Raw genomic sequence first — 9,993 nt, forward strand, 5'->3', positions numbered from 1 at the left:
TTTTATTTCTTAATTGTCTTTATTGAAAATCCATGTAATTTCAGGAGACTTTATTACAAATGAAACCATAACATAAAAATTTAACTCAAATACTTTCCAAAGAGTCAGGCTTTAAAAACCTCCAGTCTTTCTCTTAACTCCAAGACAATCATCAGCTTTCCTCTGAATGCTTTTCTTTCTCTATGTATTTACAGTACAAAAGCAGGAATAATGATCCAACATGAAACTAAAAAACCCAATTTTGCTATAAAGGAGAAACTTAAAATCCTGTAAATAAAATGGGAACTTTAACTTGAATATTAACTTTTGAAATGAAGTTCCTAATAAGCAGGGCCCGACCGGCCAGCACTTGTTTGTATGCCAATCACATGACTTCATAGCCGCCGCGGATGCCTCTCATCAACAAGCAAGCAAACACGATGCCCAGAAGCTGAAAGAAAGAAATGAATGAATTAACATCAAGATGAAACCCCACATTATGCTACATTTAAAATATAACATTTAAATCATACGTAGTTATGTCTGAGGGTAAAATAAAAAGTATACTTCCAAATAAAAATACAAGAATACTTATTAGATTAAATTGGCCCTTTTGAAAATAATTTTCCCCTTCAAATTATCAAACTCATCAAAGCTAAGAACTAGGAAAGCACAATATTGGATTTTTGGTCAATATCCAATATGCCTATATACTAAAACTAATTTGGCCGATAACCGATACCGATATTTTTTTCCTATACCTACTCATTGAAACTATATTGATTTCTCTACTGTGGAATTAAAATACTACATTATCTTTGTCAATTTAGCCAAACGCAAAGAGGAGACTAGAAATGATGCAACACTTTCAACTTGCAGTATGTTTAATGTCAGATTTATTCATGACATCTGGTCTCTCTAAGACAATGACGATACTCAAAGAGTGCAAACCTGAAGTGCTATGCTGCAGGTATCGGTGCCACTGGTTTGTCCTATGAAACGACGCCTTTTCATAGGACAAGGTTATTTTGACCAATATTTGGCGGATATTAAATCTTACAGCTAATATCGGCCGATACCGAGACCATGCAGATAATATCATGCTTCCCTAGGAAGAACTCCCATCCTTTTCTATGTATGAGGACACAAACGGTAAGTTTGTTTCTGCTCTATGTTTTGTCTTCAATAAAATTCAGATAAAGATTTGGGATGTATGTTATCATGCATAAAGGGGAATAATCTTGTAATTTCTTTGTTTCTTAATTACCGCCTCAGTTAGGAGTACGTTTCTCTCTTTTACATCATGAACTTAAGGAAAAAAAAATATTGGTCAAAGAAATATCGATAGGTGAATCCTCTGATGATGTGCTTTGGTTTACAGCCGGTATGTACCTGGAGGACAGCAACAATGATAGCTGCAATTATCAACCACTGAGCGTATTTCTTTAGCATCTTCACCATGACGTCACGGCAACCCTAAAATACAAAACAAAAAGTGAGCAGACATTAATTTGCTAGCACGTGATCTGAAAGAGGGACTGAAATCTTTGGCTCCTGATCAAATTGCAAAAGTTCCTAACATAGTTTATCCATAGTGGACTGCTTTCTAACTCAGTTCAATTCACAGTTATTTGTAGGGAATGCTTGAAGCAGCATGTTCCCTTGCACAACTGGGGAAGGATTAACATTGTGGTGGCTTTCGTAATCAGGTTTGTATCACCTTGCTTCTGATTTATAGAGGGATTAACAGCAGACGTCGTGCTGCGTCAGTACCCACCGCACTGCGCATGTCGCCTCCAGAGAATTAGGCAATTATTTACAACACATAGCCGATTATTTTTCACTAGAAAATAATTTACATGTTAAAAAGGAATAAAGCACAAGATGGAGACAACTGATCTTTTGCTCTTCCAATTTTCTTTATCTGATTGATTGTATTGTTTCTAACGAATGTTGATTGTGTCTTGTTTCCACTAATGAGGAAAATAATAAAAAATAAAGTAAAAGAAAACTGTGCATAGGTTCCTTTCCATTTTATAATTATTTGCTAGCAACTGTAATGACAGTTTTGATACCTACCAAGATGGCTGTCAACAGCAAAGTTCCGGGAAGTGTGACGTCACACGAGAACTATGTATGCATAAAGGTTGGTTGTTTTAACAAACTGTAAAGGCACAGACAGCCATCAGGCGTCACATACGCCTCTCTAAATCCATGCATCACGACCAAGTCTTAAGTCTACATTTATTTGTCTCACAGAAACAATTTTATCTAAGTGGAATTATGCTTCTCCCTAATATTTACATTCCATCTACATGGAATGTAGTCTGTGTTTAGTTTCGGCTAACTTAATATCTCGAGCTTCTCAGACCTTATCCGGTCATGATGGCTGGAGACATTCTGTTACCTACTGTTCCTGAAACTCCAACAGCTAAAACACAATAAATATATTTTACCTGTTGGTACACTATGGTGCTATTTGTCATGGTTCCGTTTCCGCAGCCTAGTTTGACCTCTATGCAGCACGAGTCAGGCACCGTTTTTCCATCGTCACCGTAATTCTTCCAGTCGGTGGAGTTCTGATCGCCACAGCACTTCAACTGCAAATGAGCCAACACAAAACCTTGATAACAGAAGAGCCAGCTGCAGCCTGGGCCAACAGACGGCGCATAGAGTAACAATGTCACACGGTGAAGGACAAACAGGATGCAGAACTGTTATGCAAAGGTGAGGCTGAGCAATGTAAACAGTGACGAGGACAGGCGATGCTGAACTTACAGTCGTCTGGAGTTTATCCACAGTTTCTTTGAGTTCTTGTGAGCCCGACTTGTAGTTCGTGATCATTTCAGAGAGATTTTTCTCTATCATGGTTTTAACCTACACGGAAGACGCAAAAGAAAATTAAAACACCCCTCCTGTAGGGAGTTACACAACATAACAAAGAGTGAAGTGTACTCAAACCTTGTCTCTGTATACGTATCCAAGAACTACTGCAGCAATCTCAGCAATGACGACCAACGAGAGGAAGAAGGAAAACTGCAGAACAATTAAGAAAAGTGAGGGAGGTAAATATTTACTTCAAAAATATTGGTTTTGCTGTCCAGATATGTATTAGTTTATTTTTATTTTACACATTAATGGCTGATGGAGGAGAGATTGATTTGGTCCAAGGAATAATTAAAAATACATTTTCAATACAAACCTTCATTCTCCTCGCTTTACACAGCAAAACTTCAGTAATCGTGATAGAGCTGAACTTTGTCTAAGTTTGATCAAGTCCTTTCTTATCGCCTGTTCTTTGTTGTATTCTTGGCAAATCCCAGCAATTTAATTACCATTAATAAATACTCCCTATCTTCACTTCTGGAAAAATAAACACACTATTAAACCTTGTGAAAACTCTTTACAGAAGAGTTAAAGCTGTTACAGCTGCAATGGATGGTTTGATATAATTTTAAACCCCATGAATTTGTGGTACATAAATTTGTGATGGCAGACAAGCTTATACATTTTGAACTATAATAAACATTAGACATCAATGAAAGATGCATTGCAAACAGTCTTCCTGGTTATTACAGGATTAATCCCATGGGAAGTTATGCTTCAGAAGCACTGATGGATCAACAAGAACAACAACTAAACTAAAAAAATAAATAATGGTGGAAAATAATTATAATATAGTTTTAAAGAAGTAAAAAAATAGGAAAAAAATACACAAACCCAATATACTGGCTGTTGATGCCATTTGTGTCATTATTATAGCCATGTTTAATTGATTTTAAATAAATCTGCGTATACGCTGCTCTGCTATAGCTTTACTCATGACTGTAAAGGATGCTGTGGATCAGTGCATTACCGTGGCAACCATGCAGTGGTTCTCCTTCCAGGCTCCACAGCAGCCGAAGAATGCGATGAAGAAAGTCAGAAGGCCCACCACGATGAGCAGAATGGGGCCTGCAGAGGCGCTGGCGTCCAAGATCTGAAAGCTTTTGTGCACAGAAACCTGCACGACGATTCCCACGACAATCAGTGCAAGTCCACATAACTGTAAGAAGAACAGGAGACCAGTTTAGTTCTCATGTCAGCTACATTTTGTTGAAAGTTAAACTATCTGCTTGTTGTTTAAATATACACAGCAAATAAAGTAATTAATGAGTTTTTCACTGTGATAAAACTCAGGTCTAATCTTTAATGTACCCATCTAGAAATATTTTGATTATAGCTTTAAAAGAACTAAAGTTATTCCTGATTCTAAAGAAATTATGTGAGGTTTGATTACCTTGCACGTCTGTTTCATACACAGTTATTTTGGACAAACCTATTTCCATTTCTTACCCGTGAACAAATCGTTTTGTATTCATGTTATGAAACAATGCATATTAGTTTAATTTGCTTTAGTTAAATAATTTGATGTGTAAAGAAGGAAAAAGAGATAAAATCATAAAGCTTAGATCTGTGTGTATTTCTGATTGTTTAATTTTTGAATATGTACAAAAAAACAGTATGAACTATAATGTTAAAACTTAGGAAGTATAAACCTATCAAAATTTCCACTCCTTTCCACAAGCAATAAATGTATGAGTTATACATTTATTGCTTTTATAACCCATATGTTTAACAAGTAAACTCGTATTTTATAGTTAACCCATCACTACGGTATCTTTTTAATTTTAATTACAGCGGATGATCAACAAGCAAATCACCAAAGCGGTTACCGGAAAACATTAAAAAAATGCTTAAGACTAAGGAGCAAATTTATAAGTTATGGAGGGAATCTCAGTATACAAATTCAGAAAAAAACTTTTGAGCATCAGTCAAACTGTGAAATAATTAGAATATTGAACTTAGACAATGTCCAAACTGAAAACTGCTCAGATTAACAAGTAATTATTCTTGGATACAATATATAATGTGCGCTAGTGTTTTATAAATATCCCACCTTAGGGATTAGAAATTCTCTTTTATTATCTAAAGCTTTTACACTGCTGCTAGTTATGTTCCTGATTTTCATTTTGGCCGTTCAATTCCTATGAAATATGACAGATTCTCCTGATCAAACCAAAATGTCTAAGAAAACTGTGACAAAATAACCTTGAGTCATGTGTTTTCAAAGCAGGTGGGAACTGACCCAGGGTCAGAGGAAGTGGATTTTTTTAGAACCCCAAACAGTCGCGTACGAAAATGCCAAAACTATGGAAGTAAGATCTGCTAAATGTGAACAAAAACCCCCCAGAATTTTCTCAATCTAGATGACTGACCATTGCACCTAAACAACTAAACTGATGGGAAGTTACGACATACTTCAGTTCCTGAAAGTGGAAAATGATCATATGAGACTTTGTCAATCTTCTGGGTGGGGTAATGGTAGCAGTCCGGACCTTTTACAAACAGTGTGTGTGTGTGCGTGTGCGTGTGTGTGTGTGTGCATCTGTGGGACCAATCAGGGGTCAGAGTTAGGACTAAGGTGTGAATTGAGTTTTGGTTAGGGTTAGGTATGTGATGGATAGGGTTAGGAAAAGGGTAACGGTAAGGCTTAGGCTGTAGAAATGAATGGAAGTCAATGGAAAGTCCCCACAAAGATAGCAACACAAACATGTGTGTGTGCGTGTGTGTGTTTGTGTGTGTGTGTGTGTGCGTGTGTGTGTGTGTGTGTGTGTTTTTGTGTGTGCGTGTGTGTGTGTGTGTGTGTGTTTGTGTAATCTATTTGGCTATGATCAGCTCACACCAAGCAGCTCTTAAGCAAACAACGGGGAAGTACATTCAGTGAACTGTGAATGTGTTCATTAGAGAAGCACGGTTTAAAAAAAAAAAGAAAAAGGCTTCTCTAGAAAGACCTGGTAAGGTTCTGTTATCTCAGTTGAGTTAAAAATAATCCGCTTTTGCAAACTGATACATGGCTGTGAGGACGTTAAAACAGAAAAAAACACCCCCAAAACAGCAAAAGCTTCTTTTATTCTGTTAGAAGATTTTATAAAAATGTCAGAAAAACAAACTTTACATAATCCATAAAGATTTAAGCTTATTACTAGTTTTATACCTTTCAACATTACTGTAGATATTTATTTTAAAAATTTCCAGAAAAGTGATGCAAATTTTAAAATTGACTCCTTTGTCACAGAACATCAATGAGAACGTTTGGATGAAAAGTTTGAGGACAGAAAACTCGCAGAATGAAGCAGGGGGAATGTGTAAAAAAGATATTTCTAATTATTCTACATAACTTTTAAAAAAACATTTCTTGTGTTCTAATTCTCATCTTTGACTTTTATGGTTAAAGTCATGATGTATTCCAAGGTTACAAACTTGTTGTGTTTCTATTGTTTTTCTGTAAATATAAAGGGAAGAATATCCACATTATCATCAACTAATAACTTCTGATTTTCATTTTTACTTCTGCAAATATATTCTTTTAACACTTAGAGCCTGCTCAAACGTGACTGGTTGGATTTTGAATATCATATATTTGTTAATAATGCCGCTTTTGGCAATTACTGTGGTCTGCTTGTTAAACAAGACCAGCAATTTCTCACCTTGATATTTAACATATAAAGCAGTAAGAGATTTTTGCTGCCAAAAAAAAAAAAAAATCTTCACAATCGTAGAAAATTGTTGTTTTATAAACTTCATCAGCTGATTTAACAGAGGTTTGGTTCAATTTTAGCACAAACAGACCACTTTTAATCACTGCACCAATAGTTACATACATTGAGTCTTACATAAACTCTTCAGCTTGTGAACATCTCCAACCAGTTCACACCATCCATTGGTTTCCCTGTAACCCGTGCTAAGCACTGGCTTAAAATGAAAACCTTTTCTTGTTGACAACAGCAGTGTAAATATTTGAGCCCGGCTCAATTGGGTGGCTGATAGCTGATACTGGGGAACAAAACAGGAGTGAAGACAGCAGGTGAATTGAGCCAATAATGTTGAACATATCCTGGAATATATTATGTAATAAAAAACAGAGCTTAGGCCATAATAATTCAACTATATTTGCTATTTTCTGTCTAAAACCAAAATATATAAATCTGATGTACATGGCATAAAATGGTAAAATAAAGGCACTGATCCTGAAGATGAATGGTTAGTCAAACCTAAATTTAATGCTCACTGCACAAAAACTAACAGACACAAAATACATTAGTTACTAAGTGACATCCAGGGAATTTTCTATGACGTAGTAAGATGGAAAATCAGGCATAGCCAGAGTGTTTATTTACACCTGCATGAAACTTCTAACTCTTAAAGTCAAAAGGACTGCTAAAGTTAAATCCATAGCCACATTGCTTAGTCATTTTGACTTCCTCATGTGCAAGTTGAAGTTGCTGTGAGGTTGCAACCCAGAACAGGGTTTGCACAATACAGCGCTAAGTATAGAACAGGGTCCATAAATAAATAAAAACTGAATACATGCTGATTGGAAACAATCACACGACTCTAATAATCCGGACTGCAAACAGGCAATAAGCCGGAAAAGTTTAATCTCATCCAGGATTTCATAGATGTCAAAAGTAAACAAGTCCTGCATATGGATGCCGGAAGAAGAAAAAGTAGGTTGTGTGACCAATGTGAGTGTTCATCAGCTGATTTGACAGCGGTTTGGTTCAATTTTAAGTCACAGGCCTGTTCAAGAAGAGACACAAAACTGATACTGACACTCTTTCTCCTGCTTAACTTCTGGCTGCACAGGAAAAGGTTTTACTGAGGTTTGAAGTTAGGTTTAAATCTTTGATCATGTGAAACTGCGGTATTTTCATGCTGTGAAGCCTGTTAGTGAAGTTCTTAGTCGATTTCCACACCCAGCCTGCTAACGTTTTAACAATAATAGTGTCAGGAGAAGGGGAATTTGGTTGGAACTTACCAACGAAATGAAGTTGAAAAAGAAAAGTACATATTTGACAAATTTCATTCCACCTTCCACAGCCATGGCAGATGATGAGCAGGATCCTGGTTTTAACTGAAAGGAAGCCAAATTAGAGATAAAATAAGAGATATATTAAGGATTATATAGGATGTAATTAGAAAAGTGAAAGATCTGAGTCATTTTTAGGCGGAAGCGTTGGAGTACCGAAAAGTAAAACACCCCTTGGTTGAGCTACTGACACATCACGACGTCTCAAAAATCAGAGGAAAGAGTTTATAAAAAGTTCCTCTGGCTTATTTAAGCTTTTCTTTTTATATTAGTTGTCTCAGAAAGTACAGAGCAGCCGTAAAAATCCTGAACGGCGGGACCAGAAAAGTGTGCAATGTAAAGAAATTATGACAAAAACGCAAAACAACGTGATAAATTTTACTTTATTAAATTAAAATGCTTTAAAGTTTGCTTTTTAAAGTCGCTTGTAACAGTGTACCTCCGTAACGACCCGTTAATTACCACCGAGAACAAAACCAGCTTTGTCATCATCGGACCAAATTACAGCAAACAAATCACTCAGATTTAGTGTGAATTAATTAAGCTTACATAAACACGCGTAGTTATCCCTTTTACTTTAAGCTTTAATCAAAAAAAGTCACAAAACTCGTTTATTACTGCACACTTTGAAACCGTTAAACGGTCACTACAAAAAAAATCAAAACGAGAAGAAAAACCCAAAAGGAAGATGCCGAAGCAAAGGTATAATATAATATTTCGTGATATATTTTTACTTACCGTTGAGAGAAAATTGATTTGAGTCCTTTTAGGGGTAAAAAGTGGCAGTGTGTCGAAGCTTCGGACCAAGTTTTTGAGTTCGCACTCTCTGCTGCGTCCTCCGCTTTTCACTCACTCTCAACAAAAACACAACCTCTCCTACTTATGCTGCCTTCAGGGACCGTCCGTTAATTACAGTACTCTAACTCTGAACCTGGTTGTAGCGAGAAGGTTAATGGGTGGAGAAAGAAATTTGGTTAAGTTATAGATTGTTTTGAGAAAAAATACGACACATTTTTAATAATTGAAAGTATAAGTTAGAACGATGTATTTTTAGAGGGTGGTGTTTATGTGTTATGGTAGAACAGATGAGAAAAGTTAACATTTCTAAAGTGTCATTGTATTTAGTGATTTCTACGTTATGTAAATATTAACATTTTGCGTTATTATTGATTAATCTAATTTACAATAATAAAATAGTATAATTATGTCTCATAACTGATTTATTTATCTCATACAAGTTAGCTCTTACTATTTTATTGTGATGAGATAATATCTTAATATAGCTCATATTTAAGAGTTTAATGTTACTTTTCTTGTGTTTTAGCATTAGATACCAGACGTTTCTATGTAAATAATGCAAATATGTAAGCAGCTCAAATGTTTAGTTATTTTTGTCAGTGTTACTTTGAGTTTCATCAAAATAAAAAAAAGAATAGAAGTAGTATTCTGCTACACAATAGATAGCCCCTCTTGAAAAATCTCTGCCCTTAAGTTATAATTATTATAGAAATTGTTAATTGCAATAAAAGTCTGTTAATAGCATCTAAGCACAGTGTAGTTAACTGAAATCCGTTTTACGTAATATGCAACTAGTCTCCCACGTAACATGAGTACTGGTGGACCTCTGAATGTTGTGAATGTTTCAAATATCAACATACTTAAAATTATATTTAATACTCATTCCTCTATCTCCTACACATCTAAGAATGCTCTGATCACGTTGCATACTACGTGCAACAATAGCAAAATCATAAAACTTCTTAAACATTTTCTATTTGTCCTACTAAGTGCAGATAAGTCAGTTGAATCACTTATCCTCCTTGTGAAATAAACCAGATGAACTGAAATTATCGTTACTGCCCAGTCTTGCATCAATAAACTGCAACTTGAAGTTGCTTCTAAGGCTTTGAGAAACACCTTTGACAAACGTGACAAAAGTCAAATTTGAAAATGAATGTCAGAAAATAATTTTGATGGTGTGAACACTTCTTTTTAAATGTTTCTGTTCTTTAAAATAACTGTGGAAAGCTGTTTGCTGTCTGAATTACAACACTTTAACAGCTATGGGAGCTTATCACCAGCTGGCACCAAATGCACATTTA

The 9,993-nt window shown here is 35.6% G+C and overlaps 1 protein-coding gene across 1 annotated transcript; it reads right to left on the minus strand.

The window, feature by feature from the left end:
- Positions 1 to 8,787, minus strand: cd63 (CD63 molecule). The gene is made up of 8 exons (XM_014985612.2): positions 8,630 to 8,787; positions 7,841 to 7,936; positions 3,836 to 4,024; positions 2,941 to 3,015; positions 2,758 to 2,856; positions 2,436 to 2,579; positions 1,372 to 1,455; positions 1 to 430 (listed from the first exon to the last, which is right to left on the minus strand). The coding sequence occupies exons 2-8, from the start codon at positions 7,904 to 7,906 to the stop codon at positions 365 to 367; spliced, it is 723 nt and encodes a 240-aa protein (XP_014841098.1). The 5' UTR covers positions 7,907 to 7,936; positions 8,630 to 8,787; the 3' UTR covers positions 1 to 364.
- Positions 8,788 to 9,993: the final 1,206 nt, after the last annotated feature.

The sequence above is a fragment of the Poecilia mexicana genome, unplaced genomic scaffold (assembly GCF_051168715.1).
Source record: "Poecilia mexicana isolate PSO_F unplaced genomic scaffold, ASM5116871v1 scaffold_7, whole genome shotgun sequence".
NCBI classification, from domain to species: Eukaryota; Metazoa; Chordata; class Actinopteri; order Cyprinodontiformes; family Poeciliidae; genus Poecilia; species Poecilia mexicana.